The 17,540-nt window shown below is 68.8% G+C and overlaps 1 protein-coding gene across 5 annotated transcripts in view; it reads left to right on the forward strand.

Annotated features, from left to right (window-relative positions):
• MORN1 (MORN repeat containing 1) overlaps positions 1 to 17,540 on the forward strand; it is a 34,288-nt gene that overhangs the window by 9,415 nt on the left and 7,333 nt on the right. For 4 of the 5 annotated variants that reach the window (XM_070077102.1, XM_070077103.1, XM_070077105.1 and 1 more), the window contains 3 exons: positions 801 to 911; positions 7,402 to 7,528; positions 8,422 to 8,594. In XM_070077102.1, the coding sequence (XP_069933203.1) occupies positions 801 to 911; positions 7,402 to 7,528; positions 8,422 to 8,594 (411 nt within the window). The remainder of the gene's footprint in view (positions 1 to 800; positions 912 to 7,401; positions 7,529 to 8,421; positions 8,595 to 17,540) is intronic. The other variant, XM_070077104.1, reaches the window with a different exon arrangement.

Consider the following 17,540-nt stretch of genomic DNA (forward strand, 5'->3'; position numbering starts at 1 on the left):
AATGGGCACATGGAGGCCAGGTCAGACCTCAGTCCACTGCCAGCTACGGGGCCTCCCTGCCACGAGTTCTCCCAGCCACGGGGGGTCTCCCAGCCACAGGCCTCCCTGCCATGGGGGGCCTCCCAGCCACAGGGCCTCCCAACCACTGGGGTCTCCTGGTCATGGGGTCTCCTGGCCACGGGGCCTGCCAGCCATGGGACCTTCCTGCCACAGGATCTCCCAGCCACGGGGGGGGTCTCCCGGCCATGGGGTCTCCCAGCCACGGGGGGGTCTCCCGGTCATGGGGTCTCCCAGCCACGGGGCCTCCCAGCCACGGGACCTTCCTGCCACAGGTTCTCCCAGCCACAGGGTCTCCCTGCCACGAGTTCTCCCAGCCACGGGGGGTCTCCCAGCCACAGGTTCTTCCAGCCACGGGGCCTGCCCGCTGCATCCCAGCCCTGTGGCCTGAGCGTCTGGGGGGGGCCGTGGTCACGGTTGTGTTGCCCCCCGTGGCCTCCATTCAGCTCCGTGTCCATGCTGTGCTGTGGCCACGGCGGCCTCCCAGTCAGCTTTTGCTGGGAGCCACTGCCGCAGGCCCCCGTCCCACCCCTGTGTCCCGTTGGCCTCCCGTTCTCCAGGGCGAGGGGTCCCCAGAGTTCGTCCAGCCGGGACCTGAGTCACTCGTCCCGACCCCGGTGCTGGGTGGGCTCTGCTGCGCACTGCGGGGGCTGGGGAGGCTGGGTTCCTAACGAGCACTCAGGCTGTCCTGCAGGGCAGTGGCCGCCCGCCACACCCTGAAGCCCTGCTCTGCCCTCCCCCAGCGCCAGCCGCGAGGATTGTGATTCTGGGCCCAGAGGTGATGGAGGTGGCCCAAGGATGTCCCTTCACGCTGACCGTGCAGCTGCAGCAGGACAGCGGGGAGGTGGCCCAGAGTAAGCAGACCCGGGGCCCCGGGCCCGGGCTCAGAACGGGAGAGGTGTCCCACGGGGCTGCCGACGGCGGCGCCTGAGCTGGCCTCACACCCGGAGCCCCGCGGGAGGGGCCGGGAGTGTGGGGTGCAGGTGTGTGTGAGCACACGTAGCTGTGCACCTGTGGGGGAGCGCTGTGCACACATGTGTAAGTGTGTGTGCTACGCTCACCCGCATCGGCACACATCTCAGAGCCACGGCGGCCGCTGTGCAGGGCCTCGGCACCTGCAGAGCCGCGGCTGCCCCCGTCGGCCCAGACCCTGCGCCCAGGCGCCAGGCCAAGCTGTCGCGAGCGGCCCGGGGACCTGAATTAGCCTGTGGCGATTTCGGCCGCCGTTGGCACACGGGTCCGTCTCAGCGGTCTCTGTCGCTCCAGGAAGAGGCCTCGAGAGATCTTGCTCCCGGCCTGGCCCCATCCAGGGCCTGGCAGCCGCCAGCCCGTTCCCCGTAGGACACGCACACAGACGCCGGCACTGCCGACCGCCCCTCGGCGAGCCTTCCACAGATCCGTGGTTCGCTCTAGGCTACGTCAGATAGCAGCCCACGTCCGTGTTCTCGTGGGGCGCCCAGCTGTCCTGGCCCCTTTGTGGGAGACACCAGCCTTGCCCCTGGCACCTGGCTCCTATCAGGTCAAACCCCAAAGTCCGTCCTTTCTCTAAAGACGCATCTTTGTGTTTTAGTTTTTATTTATTTGGGAAGAAAAGAGACAAGGATCTCTCCCACCCTCAGGTTCACCCCCCAAATCCTGCGTTGGCCAAGTCTGGGCCAGGCCGAAGCCAGGACTTCAACGCCGGCCTCCCACGTGGGCGCCAGGACCCCAGTACCTGGGCAGCCACCTGCTGCCCCGGGTGCAGGAGCTCAGGCCCGGGCCTCCCACGCGGGACGCAGGTATCCAGGCGTTGGCTCCGCCCACACCGCAGCGCCGGCCCCTCCCTTGATCTTTGGGTCCTGACCTCAGATCCTTGGACTTTGCTGCTAGGTTTTTGCTTTTGGTTTTTGACCCCTGAGGTTCTCTGCGCGTGGGCTCGTGTTGCCTGCGGAGCCTCCTCTCAGGGGCTGGGGGCTCCCGTCCAGCACTTGTCACTGTCCCCGTCACACAGCCGTGCCGTGGGCGGCCTCCTGTGGCCTGGCCCTGACGACGTGACCGTCCCCCTGCCCCGCCCCGCCCCAACACACTGGCCGCCTGTGTGGCTTGGCGTTATCAGTCCCTGGGGAGTCACAAGTCCCCTCCCGGCTGGCGGTGCCCAGACGTTGCCCAATGGCCCCCACACAGCACCGCGTCCGGGAGCCCAGCTGTACTTCGGGTGCCGTCGCCCAGGCCCTGAAGGCCGGCACTGGGCTTGCTCTTAAGAACTTGGTGATGGCCGGCGCCGCGGCTCACTAGGTTAATCCTCCACCTAGTGGCGCCGGCACACCGGGTTCTAGTCCTGGTCGGGGCGCCGGATTCTGTCCCGGTTGCCCCTCTTCCAGGCCAGCTCTCTGCTATGGCCAGGGAGTGCAGTGGAGGATGGCCCAAGTGCTTGGGCCCTGCACCCCATGGGAGACCAGGACAAGCACCTGGCTCCTGCCTTCGGATCAGCACGGTGCGCCAGCTGCGGCGACCATTGGAGGGTGAACCAACGGCAAAGGAAGACCTTTCTCTCTGTCTCTCTCTCTCTCACTGTCCACTCTGCCTGTCAAAAAAAAAAAAAAAAAAGAACTTGGTGTTTTCAGCCCTGTGTCCACCCTGGAGTGTGCTGTGGGGCTGGGGTCCCGCCCACATCTCTGGCACGCTGGTGTCCCTTTGTCCCAGCTGCTGTTCCCCAATGACCTTGGTGTGGAGGATGCTGGTGTCAAAAACCGGCTTTGTCCAGTTTTGATGGGCAGGGAATGCTGACCTCATAGAGTGAGACCAAGAAGAGCCATCTCCTGTTTGCTGGTCCACTCCCCAGTGGACGGCTGCAGCAGCCAGGGCCCCAAAGCCAGGAGCCGGGGGCTTCCTCTGGGTCTCCCATGTGGCTGGCAAGAAACCACCACTGGGACCGCCACCTGCTGCCCCCGGGGCGCCCAGCAGCAGGAAGCTGGACTCGAAGCAGAGCCGGAATGAAACCCAGGCGGCCTGACCTGTGCATGGGCGTCCCGGGCAGCGTCCTAAGGGCCACAGCAAGTGGACGCGCCCAGGGCTCCGTGAGGTGTGCGTGTCAGGGGCCGGGAAGCTGCTGCTTCCGTGCCTGGGGTCGACTTCCAACTCCACCTGCACCTGCACCCCACCTGCACTCCCAAACAAGGGGCAGCAGCGGCCACGGCTCAGGCACCGGTCCCGGACGGAGCTCTGGCTCCCGGCTTCGCAGGTGCTCGGGGATCCAGGGGACCCAGAGGACTCTCTCTCTCCCTCTCTCTCTCTCTCTCTCTCTCTCTCCCTCTCTCTCTTTCTCTCTCTCTCTCTCTCTCTTTCTCTCTCTCCCTCTCTCTCTCTTCTCTCTCTCTCTCCCTCCCTCCCTCCCTCTCTCTCTCTCTCTTTCCCTCCCTTTCAAATAAATAAACTTTTTTTTTTTGACAGGCAGAGTGGACAGTGAGAGAGAGAGACAGAGAGAAAGGTCTTCCTTTGCCGTTGGTTCACCCTCCAATGGCCGCCGCGGCCGGCGCGCTGCGGTCAGCGCACCGCGCTGATCCGATGGCAGGAGCTAGGTGCCAGCTGCTTCTCCTGGTCTCCCATGGGGTGCAGGGCCCAAGCACTTGGGCCATCCTCCACTGCACTCCCTGGCCACAGCAGAGGGCTGGCCTGGAAGAGGGGCAACCGGGACAGAATCCGGCGCCCCAACTGGGACTAGAACCCGGTGTGCCGGCGCCGCAGGCGGAGGATTAGCCTGGTGAGCTGCGGCGCCGGCTCAAATAAATAAACTTTTTAAAAGGGAGAGGAAAGTGTGCTGTTTGATTTCCAAACACTTGGGGACTCCAGCCTGGCCCAGCACTGGCCGTGTGGCCCTCTAGTGAGTGACCGGCGCAGGACAGCGCTCTCTCCAGGCTGACCGGGAGCCAGGAGCTCCACCTGGGTCTCCTGTGTGAGGGCAGGGGCTCGAGCACTTGGGCCGCCCTCTGCTGCCTCCCAGGCTGGGGCTGACGCTGTGGCGTAGCTGGTGAAGCCGCCGTCTGCAGCGCCGGCGTCCCGTGTGGGCGCCAGTTCCAGTGCCGGCTGCTCCACTTCCGATCCAGCTCCCTGCTGTGGCCGGGAAAGAAGTGGAGGACGGCCCAGGTCCTCGGGCCCCTGCACCCACGTGGGAGACCTGGAAGAAGCTCCCGGCTCCTGGCTTCGGATCAGCGCAGCTCCGGCCATTGCGGCCATTTGAGGAGTGAACCAGCTGATGGAAGACTCACTCTCTCTCTCTCTCTCTCTCTCTCTCTCTCTCTGCCGTTCCCTCTCTCTCTGTAACTGCCTTTCAAATAAATAAATCTTAAGAAAAAGCAGCAGAAGCAGAGGCGCTGGGACTTCCCCGGGTGTTCTGATGCCGCGTGGGCAGCGGCGCCCAACAGCCCCTGCCCGCCCGTCTTCTCCGCGTTTGCGCTGCTTCTGGTGACAGACCTGCCGGCGCTGCGTGGTGTGCTGTAGCGGTCCCTTTTTTAGAGAGGTGTGTTTTTAAGAACTTGCATTTATTTGAGAGGCACAGACAGACAGACAGACAGCCCCCATCCACGTCAGCCCCCAGACGCCAGGAGCTGCTTCCAGGGGCCCTGTGGGCACCTGCGTCCCGGGAGCTGGATCGGGAGCCCGTGCGGGCCGTGGGGTCCCAGCGCCCCCCGAGCTGGCCTGCTGCTCCGCCGGAGCCTTCCTCGGGCTTTTCTCGTCACCGCTGGCTTGAGGCCACGCGACGTGGCTTCTTTCTCTTCCTCGCTGCTCTGGTCCTGGAGCTCCTCCGTCTGTGGGTGAACAGTCTCCAGAGAAGCCGGGCGTCTCCGGCCGTCTCGGTGTTGGGGGCCGTGGCTGTGGCTGCTTCCGGGTCTCTGTGTGGGGCAGCCCCAGGAGCTCAGCTGTGCCCTCTGTCCACCGTCTCCGACTCTGCCGTCCTTGCGAGCCGCGGCCCCTGAGGTCCCCACGCTCACTGAGGCGCCTCCTGCTCACGGCCACACTCCCCTGCGCCCTCGCCTGCCCGGTACTGTCCGTCAGATGTCAGCATTGTGACGGGCGCCTGGCAGGCGTGTGGGCTGGCCCTCGGCCTTGCTCTGGGGCAAGTTGGGCTCCTCGTCACGTCTGTGGCGTCTGACAGGCACAGAGGACGTGTGAGGCCGGCTCCCCACTGCCACGGCCACTCCCTCGCTTTCTCCCCTTGCACCTGTGCTGCTGAGGGCCCCTGCACCCCCCAGCTCGTGCCCGGTCACCCCCGCACCCCAGCCCATGCCCGGTCCCCCCACACCCCCAGCCTGTGCCCAGTCCCCCCTGTATCCCCAGCCCGTGCCCAGTGCCCCCCACACTCCCAGCCCGTGCCCAGTCCCCCTGTACCCCAGCCCGTGCCCAGTCCCCCCTGTACCCCCAGCCTGTGCCCAGTGCCCCCATATCCCCAGGCAGTGCCCAGTGCCCCCCACACTCCCAGCCCGTGCCTGGTCCCCCCACACCCCAGCCCATGCCCAGTCCCCCTGTACCCCCAGCCCGTGCCCGGTCCCCCCACACCCCCAGCCCGTGCCCAGTCCCCCCTGTACCCCCAGCCCGTACCCAGTGCCCCCGCACCCCCAGCCCGTGCCCGGTCCCCCCACACCCCCAGCCCATGCCTGGTCCCTCCACACCTCCAGCCCATGCCTGGTCCCCCCACACCCCCAGCCCGTGTCCAGTCCCCCCACACCCCCAACCCGTGTCCAGTCCCCCACACCCCCAGCCTGTGCCTGGTCCCCCCACACCCCCAGCCCATGCCCAGTCCCCCCACACCCCCAGCCCGTGCCCAGTCCCCCCCGTACCCCCAGCCCTTGTCCAGTCCCCCCGCACCGCCAGCCTGTGCCCAGTCCCCCCCGTACCCCCAGCCCATGCCTGGTCCCTCCACACCTCCAGCCCATGCCTGGTCCCCCCTGTACCCCCAGCCCGTGTCCAGTCCCCCCACACCCCCAGCCCTTGTCCAGTCCCCCCGCACCGCCAGCCACAGCACTTTCTCTCGTGGGGGTTCGGGGCTCCACCTCCGTCCGTCGCACTGTGCACCTCGCCCCGCAGGCCAGCTGCAGAGTCCGCGCGGTCTCAGGAGCCTGGCGTCCGTGACCTGACACCGCCGCCGTCTCTCCGTCTTGTCCGCCTGTGCGTTGTCTCGCCAGGGGGGCGCCTCAGCCCAGTCACCGTGTCTTGAACAGATTCAGAACTCAACGAGCCACATTGTTGGTTTTTAAGATTTTTATTTATTTGTTTATTTGAAAGGCAGAACAACAGAGAGGGAGAGGGGAGAGACAGAGACAGAAGCAGAGAGAGAGAGAGAGAGAGAGAGAGAAAGGGAGGTCTTCCATCTGCTGGCTCACTCCCCAGGTGGCCGCAACGGCCAGGGCTGGGCCGGTGTGAAGCCGGGAGCCAGGAGCTTTATCTGGGTCTTCAATGTGGGTGCAGGGCCCCAAGCACCTGGGCCATCGTCCCCTGCTTCCCCAGGCCGTGAGCAGGGGGCCGGATGGACGTGGAGCAGCCAGGACTTGACCAGCGCTCCTGTATCCGAGGCTGGCGCTGCAATGGCGGCTTCCCCGGCTGCACCACGTGGGCCCCACGCTGCCTCCTACAGCCCGAGCGTGGCCCCTTTCTGTCCCGGCTCAGAGCCCCTCCTCCCAGCCTCGGCTCCCTCTCGGCCTCCGCCACCCTCTGGCCCCCCGGAGTCCATGCCAACAGGCCCTGGAGCCCTGTCTGCTGCAGGCGTGGAGCCCGGTGCTCCCTGGGGGGCGTCAGGAGGAAGCCCCGGGCTTCAGGTGACCTCTCCAGGGACCCTCACGTGGGAGCCACACGGGGCCTCCGTCCGAATGTCCTCGGCCCACACAGTCCCTTGCGAGTCCAGAAGCCCGGTCCTGGCGGGGGCCGAGTCGCCCCCCTGCTGCGTCCTGCCTGCCCCGCCGTGCCCACACCACGCCCCACCTGCTGCCCAGCACTCCTGTCTGTTGGGGCCTCTGCTGGGCGCGGTGACTCGGGGGCCCTGCCTGCAGCCTGCGGGTCCCCAGGGCCCAAGACGACCAGCAGCACGGGAGACCCGGGGACTGTCCGGCAGGAGAGCGCGACCCACAGTCGGAGGCCCGGGATCCAGGACTGAGCTGTGGGGGGCAGAGGTGTCGGGTGGGGGTGCAGGGGCCTCTGCAGGGCTCGGCAGGGAGCCGAGGGGCCCCAGCCGGGGTCTCTGCACCCCTGGTTAGGAGGGGTCACGGGGTCACGCCCAGTGCAGAAGACGCCCTGCCCTCTGCCCAGAGCTACTGCCCTGGTGGGACCCCTGCCCGCGGCCTCGGGCCTGACGCCCGCTCCTCTTCCCTCCCCGAGGCGAGAGTGGACGGCTCCTGAGCGTGTCGGCCGGTGTGAGGTACGTGCAGCTCCCAGCCTTCTCCGAGGTCAGCTTCTTCAAAGTGGACAGCGAACGCCACCCGGAGACGCCCATGCAGACCCCGCTGTGAGTGCCGGCGACCCCGGGCCGGGGCAGGGGACGAGACGTGGGCCAGACACCTTCCTCCAAGGGGTCCACGGCCGTGCCGCCCACAGGGACGGGGCAGGGCCGGCGCGCAGCCCACCATTCCCTCCTGCCCAGGTGTCCCCGAGGGGCTGCCTCAGCTCCGGAACCCGGCGTGCGCTGTGTCCAAGCCCCAGCTTCTCCCGGGTCGCGGTCACTCTCGCCATGGGCAGAGGCTGAGCGGCCTGTCCTGGACCTGCAGGGGCTCCTCCTGGGCCTGCCCCGCCATGTCCCTCGTGTCCACTCCGCCCCGCCCCGCCCCACCCCACCGCCCGCCAGGGGAGCCGCGCGGGCACCGGGTGCTGGGCTCATGGAGGCTGCATTGCCCAGTTTCCTGTTTCTCTCCCAAAGGCCCCGGGCACGGTCCTGGTCGGGCCGAGCGGCTTCCCTGGGAACGCCCCTCCCCTCTCGGTTCCGGGCTCTGCCAAGTCCCCAGGAGGAGCCCTGTGTCCCCCAAACCCTGGCCGGAACCCCCAGAGCCCAGCTACAGTCCTCGGGCGCTCCGGCCAGGGGGCCCAGCACAGCAGGCCCCCAGGCAGGGTGAGGCGCGAGGCGGTCAGCGGTCAGCAGCACCTCCACCGCCATGGTCAGGGCGGCGAAGCGACGCAGGCCCGGCCGTGGGGAGCCCCGAGCCCACGGCCGCAGATTTGGGGTGGACTCGGGGGCCAGTGCTCCTGGCCAGCACAGCACGGAGTAACGCTGTTGGAGCCGCAGGGACATCTGGGTGCCCCTTCTGTCGCAGCAGGAGCGGCCGAGTGCTGACCGTGGTGCCCGGGTCCCAAGCCGGGCCAGGACCACCTCGGCCCCTCCAGCCCCAGCCCACTGTTTGCTTCCAGGGGCTTCCAGTGCATCTCCTACCCTCTGACCTGCTCCCGGTCACGGGGGCCGGGGCCCAGAGCCGCCGCAGAGGCCGCCGGAGGTGACGCTGTCCCCGCCCAGGGAGACCCGGAACCAGCGCCGGACTTGGGGGCTTTCTGCGGCCAGCAGGACACCCTGGACAGGCCGCCCGGTGAGTGCAGTCACAGACCGGGACGCGGTGCAGGGCCAGGCCGGCGGGGGCTGGAGGCCGGGCAGCCCCAGTCTCTCACTCGCAAGTCCGCCACCCACGTGTGGCTCCGGCCGGGGCGCAGGTCACACCGGGCAGCTCCGGTGCCGTCTGCGGTGAGCCAGGAGCGACCTGGGTGCGACAAGGCCTGTGGTCAGCCTGGAGATGGCTCCTGCTGTCCCCGCTGCGGCCACACCCGGGTCCCTGGCTGGCCCTGTTTGTTCGGGGAGCTGTGGCCACGGGTGCTGGAGCGCAGCCCCCAGCCGCCTCCTCCGCCCCAAGGCCAGGCAGGGGACATCTGCTGCGGAATATTCTGGAGCGACTCAGAAGCGGGGTGCTGGGGCTGGGGAGCTGGTCCGCTGGCTTCAGGTCCTTGGGAACCGGCGCCTTCCGGTCTGGTCCCTGCCACCGCCAGTGGCGGAGGTTCGGTGGCCAGGGTCCCCCCGGCAGCCTCAGGCACACGTGGGTTTGGGGCCCTCACGGGCGCTGGCCAGGACCGACAGCCGGGGTCTCCCCGTCCCCTCAGTGACACTGAGCTGGGGGGGCTGGGAGGCCAGGAGCATGGGGCAGGGGACGCCCAGGTCAGGCCAGGAGCCTCCTGTGCAGGGCGTGGTGGGGCCTGTGCCTCCCGCGGAGTGGACGCCCAGTTGGCCACGCCCAGCGGGGACTGTGGGAGGGGCCGGGCTGCACCCCCACCCCCGCCCCGCCCCCACCTAGGTTCAAGGGCAGGTTCAGGAAGCCTCGGAGGGCAATTCTTGGATTTCTGCGTGAGAACACCGTCCACCTGGGGAGACAGCCCAGCGAGGGGGCTCCATGGAAACCTGGCCAGGGACGTGGGGCGTGGCCTGCGCTGCCGCCAGCCCCCCACCCCGGCTGCCCCACTTCCCGTCCAGCTCCCTGCTGATGCACCTGGGAAGGCAGCGGGAGAAAGTGCCTGGGCCCCTGCACCCACGTGGGAGACCCGGATGGAGTTCAGGGCTCCTGGCTTCGGCCGGGCCCAGCCCTGGCCGTTGTGGCCATTTGGGGAGTGACGCAGTGGATGGAAGATCTCTTTCTCTCTCTCTCTGTCTCTCTCTCTCTTTCTCTCTCTCTCTCTCTCTCTGTCTCTCTCTCTCTCTCTCTCTCAGTAACTCTGCCTTTCAAGAAAAAGAAAAAAAAAATCCTAAAGAGAGAGACGGACGCAGTGGCCCAGGTGTGGCGAGAGTGGACCCTGCCTCGGTCCAGGCCTCTGGGGCCTCCCGGGGGGAGCTGCAGGGGCACGGGGTGAGGCCTCGGCCTGCTGGCCCAGCAGGACCCGGGCCCCTCGCTGCGGATCGGCCGGCGGTGCAGGGACGAGACACACAGAGGGAGTGCGTCCCCCGCCCAAGGCGGTGTCCCTGCTCAGCCTTGTTCCTGGGGGAGGCCGTCCCCAGGCCTGGACCCTCGCCGGCCGCTCTGGTCACGTCACAGCGCACGTCTCAGCAGCAGAGTGCTGACTGCATTCACAAGCTCTATACTTAGTCTCCGAGCCTGTGTGACGGACGCCCACACAGCCCTCTCCGCGCTGGCAGCGGGGCGTCTGCCCGGCCCCGCACGCTGCGCCCAGAGCCACAAGGCAGGTGCTGGTGACGGCCCGGGCCCTCCCCCCGGCGCCCCGCCCTGGCTGTGCGGCTGCCCCACCCCCCACCCCGTGCTGAGGATGCCACGAGGAGTCCACCCAAGACGACCTTCCAGACCAAGGCGGAGGGTGACGGGAGCCAGGGGGCTCCTGGGGCCGCACGGCCGAGTGGGTGAGAGCGGCCGCGTGGTCACAGGGACATTTGTGCAGTGAATCCAAAGGGAGCCCCCAGATAAGGACCGAGATCCTGCTGAGACTGGGCCTGGGCCCCGTGCAGGACGGGTCAGTGCAGGGCTGGGGTGAGGCTGTGACCTGGGACAGGGTCTGTGCAGGGGTGAGGCTGTGACCTGGGACGGGGTCAGTGCAGGGGTGAGGCTGTGACCTGGGACAGGGTCTTGCAGGGGTGAGGCTGTGACTTAGGATGGGGTCAGTGCAGGGGTGAGGCCATGACCTGGGACAAGGTCAGTGCAGGGTTGGGGTGAGGCTGTGACCTGGGATGGGGTCTGTGCAGGGGTGAGGCTGTGACCTAGGATGGGGTCAGTGCAGGGGTGAGGCCATGACCTGGGACAGAGTCAATGCAGGGCTGGGGGGCGAGGCTATGACCAGGGATGGGGTCAGTGCGGGGGTGAGGCTATGACCTGGGGCAGGGTCTTGCAGGGTTGAGGCTGTGACCTGGGACGGGGTCAGTGCAGGGGTGAGGCTGTGACCTGGAACTGGGTCTGTGCAGGGGTGAGGCTGTGACCTGGGACAAGGCCAGTGCAGGGCTGGGGGGTGAGTCTATGACCTGGGATGGGGTCAGGGCAGGGGTGAGGGTGTGACCTGAGATGGGGTCAGTGCAGGGGTGAGGCTGTGACCTGGGATGGGGTCAGTGCAGGGGTGAGGCTTTGACCTGGGAAGGGTCTGTGCAGGAATGAGGCCATGACCTGGGACAGGGTCCATGCAGGGCTGGGGGGCGAGGCTGTGACCTGGGACAGGGTCTGTGCAGAGCTGGGGTGAGGCCATGACCTGGGACAAGACCAGTGCAGGGCTGGGGGGTGAGGCTATGACCTGGAACTGGGTCTGTGCAGGGGTGAGGCTGTGACCTGGAATGGGGTCAGTGCAGGGCTTGGGTGAGGCTGTGACCTGAGACGGGGTCAGTGCAGGGGTGAGGCTGTGACCTGGGATGGGGTCAGTGCAGGGGTGAGGCTGTGACCTGGGGTGGGTCAGTGCAGGGGTGAGGCTGTGACCTGGGAAGGGTCTGTGCAGGAATGAGGCTGTGACCTGGGACAGGGTCAGTGCAGGGGTGAGGCTGTGACCTGGGACAGGGTCTGTGCAGAGCTGGGGTGAGGCCATGACCTGGGACAAGGCCAGTGCAGGGCTGGGGGGTGAGTCTGACCTGGGATGGGGTCAGGGCAGGGGTGAGGGTGTGACCTGAGATGGGGTCAGTGCAGGGGTGAGGCCGTGACCTGGGACGGGGTCAGTGCAGGGGTGAGGCTGTGACCTGGGAAGGGTCTGTGCAGGAATGAGGCTGTGACCTGGGACAGGGTCTGTGCAGGGCGGGGGTGAGGCTGTGACCTGGGAAGGGTCAGCGTGAGGCTAGGGCCAAGGCAGGGGTGCAGAGCCCGGGGCTCAGGGCAGGACGCCTTCCGTACCCTTGTGGTGCCCCCACCTGGGTTCTCTGCACGCGGGGCCGAGTGAGCCCACGGGAGAGGGGCGGGCACCACCCTCCTAGGCCGGGCCGGAGCAGCACACAGGGAGGCTTGGCCTCTGCGTCTGCCCATGCCAGTGGCCTCCGAGGACCCCGGCATGGACGGCCCCCCACGGACCTGGCCCGGAGCCGGCAGAGGCGGCAGGGAGACGGCCAGGAAGCTTCCGGGCTGTCAGGGAGGAGGGGGCGCCGTGAGCCCGGCCGGATCTCTCCGCCGAGGGGCGCTGCTGGGGCCCGGAGCCTGGAGGGTCTGGTGCAGGGGCCCTGATGGACAGCTGTGCGGTGCCCATGCCGGGTGGACGGTGCCCCTGTTGTGGGAGACAAACTCGGGCTGGGGTGGGGTCTTCTGCAGCTGCTCTGAAAATTGGGATCAATGTATTTTAAAGATTGATTTATTTACTTGAGTCACGGGGGGGGGGGGGGGGAGGTCGTCCATCCACTGGCTCACTCCCCAAATGGCTGCAATGGCCGGAGCTGCGCCGATCTAAAGCCAGGAGCCGGGAGTTTCTTCCGGGTCTCCCACGTGGGTGCAGGGGCCCAAGGACTTGGGCCGTCTCCCACTGCTCTCCCAGGCCACAGCAGAGCTGGATGGGAAGTGGAGCAGCCGGGACTCGAACTTGCACCCAGCTGGGATGCCGGCAGTGCAGGTGGCAGCTTTACCCACTAAGCCACAGCGCCGGCCCCCATTGGGGTCAAGTTTAAAGGAAAAGAAAGAACTCCCCTCCCCCACCTCTAAGAGGATTCGGCTGCTGACCGTCCTGTCTGCCCTGTCTGAACGCTGGGGAGGGGCCGTTGCCCTCGGGGCTCCCATGGAGCCCAAGGGCCAGGAGTCCCTCCCCCGGGGCCTGCGCCGGCCCCCCACCCTGCACGCTGCACACAGCCCTTGGGGGCAGCAGTTCTCCCATGGGGAGAAGGGGGGCTCTGTGGGACAGGGCAAGACCCCTTTCAGAGGCCACAGCCATGCCCGGGGCCAGTGCCCCCGGCCAGCCCCCCCGAGGCGGGAGGCCACGTCCCGGCCCACATACTCGATGGGAAGCCGTGGCCTGGAGGTCCACGCTCGCCTCCCCGGACTCGGCCTTGGTGGCTCTGTCCACCTGTCGCCAAAGCTGCAGAGGCCGGCGTAGATGAGGAGAAAGAAGCGGCTAGGACCACTCAGCGGAGGACCGGCCGGGCACGGGCTCTGTGTCCGTGGGCACAGCAGGGAGGACAGCCCCGGGTGGCTGCGGCCAGGGCGCTGCAGCGCCGTCCTCCCTGCCCTGCCGGCCCTGCACCGGGGCTGCCCTGTGCTCGGACACTGACGGTGGACAGTGACGCAAACAGGCGTTGCTGGCAGCTCCGGCCCTCGGCCTCCATGTGGCCCTCGGCCTCCATGTGGCCCTCGGCCAGGGGTCCATGCTACCTCCCTGGGGACTGCTGGCCTCACCCGGGGCCTCTCAGTCACGGCTCCCATGGGCCCCAGAGTCCCTGTTGTCACCCCCATGCCTTCCGTCCTGGTCTGTCCATCAGCGGCCACCGCCCGGGGCCCCAGACCACAGCCGGTGGTCAGGGTGTCCTTGGCTCAGTGAGCAGGGCTCAGGGCTGTCGGGCCCAGCTGTGGGCCTTGTGACCCAGACGGCGCTTGGGGAGGAGAGAGCTCGGAGCAGGCAGGAGGCGGCTGCCGGGACCCTGGGCTGCCGTCCAGCAGAGCGGCCTCCAGGCACTGAGGGGACCGCAGGGAGCCCCTGGGGTCGGGCCGCGGGCAGGTGCAGAGCTGGGCCAAGCGGGTGGGCTGGCGGTGGGGAGGGGCAGAAGCAGACCTGCGGGTCAGCCCCGCCTGGGGGTGGGGCCTGAGGACAGGAGTGGGGTCTCCCTGCAGCTAGGGAAGGCGTGGCCTGGGGCTGGGCCAGTGCCGGGCCCCTCCTCAGGAAGCCGTGGCCCTGCCCTCACTGGCCCCGGCTCCTCCACAGGTGGGTCGCAGTCGTGGCCACGGACCGTGTCTGCCTGGGGTCCCTGAGCCACCATGACCCCGGGAGCCTGGCGCAGGGGACAGAGCAGGCTCGGGCACCTCGCTGCCCACCGGCTGTGCGGTCACTCTGGAAGTGACCACCTCCGGACAAAAGCAAACCCGGCCTGGGCCCGGCGCGCAGGGTGCGGGTGCCGGGAGAGGCGCCGTGTTCCGCACACGGTGAACTTCTGCTGCGGGGGCCGGCCCTTAGGGCTGAGCACAGCCAGCCTGGCGCGGGCCGTGGGGTGGGGGCGGCGAGGAGGCTGTGGCGCACACAGGCCCAGCCCCGCCAGCCCCCTCGGCGAGAAGCCCGTCCTGCACGTCCACCCCGGGGGCGCAGGCCGCGTCCTCAGAGCAGCAGGGCGCCCACTGGAGCGGTGTCCCCGGGTGACAGAATGGGCGGAACCCACAGGGAGAGCAGGACCTGGCTCTGCGGGGGCTTCCACGCCCGGGGGCCACACCTGGAGACCTGGGCGGGGCATGGCTGCGGGGGACAGCGCCCCCAGGAGGGGCGGCCCAGCTGCCCGGGGGCCCCGAGGCCTGGGGACGCCCGCCTGGCCCTGCACGGCCCTGGGTCACCGTGATGCCTGCGCCCCGCCCCGGCGGCGTGGCCACGCAGTCCACTCTTAAAGACTAATGCACTGTGTCTGGTCACCTCCAAACGGGCACACAGCCCCCCGAGGGCCAATAACGCTCGGCCGTTTGGAGTTCACTGGAAGGAGACAGCGATTTTGACTCTGCCTGGTGCCCGCGCCTCCTGACCGTGTCCCCGCCCCCACGAGGTCCCTGCGTCCCGCCTGCGTCCCTGCCTGCTGTCTCCGTGCCCTACACAGGTCAATAGGGAGCCTAATTGAGTCGCTGTAAAATGGTAATTAACGGCCGTCTTCCACTCGGAGCGGGCACAGCCCAGCCCCTCCCCCGGGCCGCGGGTGCTGAAGTGGGAAACCACCCCCCCCAAGAGGGAGGGAGCCATGTCTCAGGCCCCCGAGCCCTGCTGCCCGGTCGGCCTGGCTGGGGAGGTGGCCCACGCTGGACATGCACCCAGCGTGGCCGCAGTGGCCCCCGGCGGCCAACGGAGCCCCTCCCAGCAGGGGACGGCGGTGCCCACGGCTCCGGGGTGTCCCTGGGGACCTGTGGAGCCCAGAGTTAGAGGACCGTCTGTGACCCTGGAGCCCCCAGGCAGGGAGTCGCTGACCCAGGGAGGCGGTCATCTGCGACCGTGGGGCCTCTGCCCCAGCTCCCTAGCCGTCCAGGGAGTGGACCCAGGGTGTGGAGGCCCCTCTCTCCCCACTGTCTCCGTGGCTCTGACCTCAGCCCTTAGCCCCTTCCTTGCAGCCACCCTGACGGCAGCAGGTGCACAGCTGGTGGACAGGGAGGGCAGTGTCCCAGGAAGGGGGCCAGCAGGACGCACAGGTGCCCCAGGGAGTCCTCGGTGACAGGACGGGGCCTGCCTGGCGCTGGGACGGGTGGGCAGGGAGGGGAGACCCCAGCAGTGGGCCGCGGCTCCGCAGGGGTCCAGCCACCGCCCAAGCCCGGCTGGAGGTTGTAGGCGCCCACTTGTGCTCAGGACACGGGCAGAAGCCGCTGGACGCCCCGAGCAGGCAGGGAGGGTCCAAGAGACGGCAGGGCGAGGCCAGGGGCCGGCACAGCTCGTCCCAGCTGCAAATGGTGGCACCCAGGGCCCCAGACGGCGGCCCTGGAGCAGCCCGCAGGGGGATTCAAGAGGGACCCCTGGAGGGGCTCCTGTGGCGGGGAGGGGGATGGAGTAGCCGGGTAGAGGAGCGGACCCAGGGTTTGGGGTGCAGGGGACACTCCAAGGCCCGTGTCTGCAGGAAGCCGAGTGGGGTTACGTCGCCGGGAAGTGGCCAGGCCACATCCGGGACCTGGGACGCTGAGCAGACCAAGCAGGACCCTGGTGTTGGGGTGCAGGGCACAGGCCATGCCTTGGGGACCCAGGTCTTCACGGGTCTTCACGGGGAGCCGTGCACTGAGCCCGATGTGGCTCCCGGCCGGGGTGGTCCTGCATGGCTACGGCTGACACGGGCTGGGCCCCTCTCTGGCCACGCCTTCCCTGAGGCCCCAGTGCCCCGTGCGCGGGAGGGCCAAGCTCGGTCAGCTTTCTGGACACTTCCTGGCCGGACCCCACCTCACAGGTGCTCTGCCCCAGGTCTACACGGGGGTGGCGGGGACAGCAGCCTGGGCCTGTGTAGAAGCTGCTGGGTGCCGGCCCCAGGAGCCGGGCCACAGCGGCAGCTGGGGAGGGGCCGGCGGGCGGCGCGCCCACGGAGGGGGGCCGGGCTGGACGTTTCTCCACGTGACCCGCGGCACCGACAGCAAGCGGGGCCTGGCTGCCCTGCGGAGGCAGGCAGAGGGCCAGGGGCCCACACATCACGTCCAGTAAGGGCAGTGCCAGCGTCAGGCGGAGAGCGCTGGGCAGGCCTGGGCATGGACGCTGCCGACTTGGGCTCACGTCTGAGATAGGAGACCAGCAGGTGGGCTGGCTGGCGTGGGAGCCCTGGGCGGTCAGTCTGTGGTCTGGGTGTGGAGAACTCGCGCGCTGAGCAAACCTCGGCCTCAGTCCAGGTGGCCCCAGCCCCTGGCCCCACCCCTGCCCTCCCCTGCCCCACCCCTGCCCTCCCCTGCCCCCACCCCTGCCCCTACCCCTGCCCTCCCCTGGCCCAGCCCCTGCCCTCCCTGGCCCCTGCCCCTGCCCCCACCCCTGCCCTCCCCTGGCCCAGCCCCTGCCCTCCCTGGCCCCTGCCCCCGCCCCCACCCCTGTCCTCCCCTGCCCTGCCCTCCCTGGCCCCTTCCCCCGCCCCCACCCCTGCCCTCCCTGGCCCCCGCCCCCACCCTCCCTGGCCCCCTCCCCCTTTGGCTGAAGCCGTTTCTTGCTGGGTTCCTCTGACTTGAGACAAAAAGGGCCTTGGACCACAGGGAAGTCCCGTCTGCACGGCCAGCAGCTTCCCCACTGCGGAGATCGGGGGCTCCTGGGGCCCATGCCCTCTTCCCGCCCATCGGCTGCCCGGGGAGAGGGTCAGCAGGTGGCCCTGCTCACCCTGGGTGAGCCCTGGTTCCCGGCAGCCTGCGGGGTGGCAGGGGAAGGGGCTCAGAGGGCAGGGCCTGCCGCCCTGGGCATGGTGTCCGCCGGAGCCTGGAGCCCACTCCCAGGCGGTCACCTTGCCGCCGTGCAGGCCCCGCCCAGCCCGGTGGGACGCGCGGGCGGTTACGGACAGAAGCTCCGCCGTCAGCAGCGCGGCTCCCGGTCACTGCCCACGCGGCGAGGGCGTCCTTGCTCCCGCGGCTTTACCGCGCGCGTGAGGACGGGTTAAGACGCCCCGGAGACACATCACGGCCTGGAGCCGGAGCTCCCAGGCCGCTGCCCTGCCGAGGCTGGGCTCTGAGGAGGGACGGGAGTGCCGCTGGCCACCAGGCCCTCCCTGCCCCTGGGAGACCCCCGCAGGGGCCCTGCCTGGGACCCTCGCTCGGGCAGACGGCACAGGGCTCGCGGCCTCGGGCTGTCTCCGCTGTCTTCAGGGGGTGTCACTGCCCCGGGGGGCCCGGGGGACCCCTCACCCAGCCCCTTAGCAAGTGGGCTCTGATGTGCACGTGGGGGCTTCAGGAAGCACCCAACCCGCAAAGACT

Source organism: Oryctolagus cuniculus, chromosome 7 (assembly GCF_964237555.1).
Source record: "Oryctolagus cuniculus chromosome 7, mOryCun1.1, whole genome shotgun sequence".
Taxonomy (NCBI): Eukaryota; Metazoa; Chordata; class Mammalia; order Lagomorpha; family Leporidae; genus Oryctolagus; species Oryctolagus cuniculus.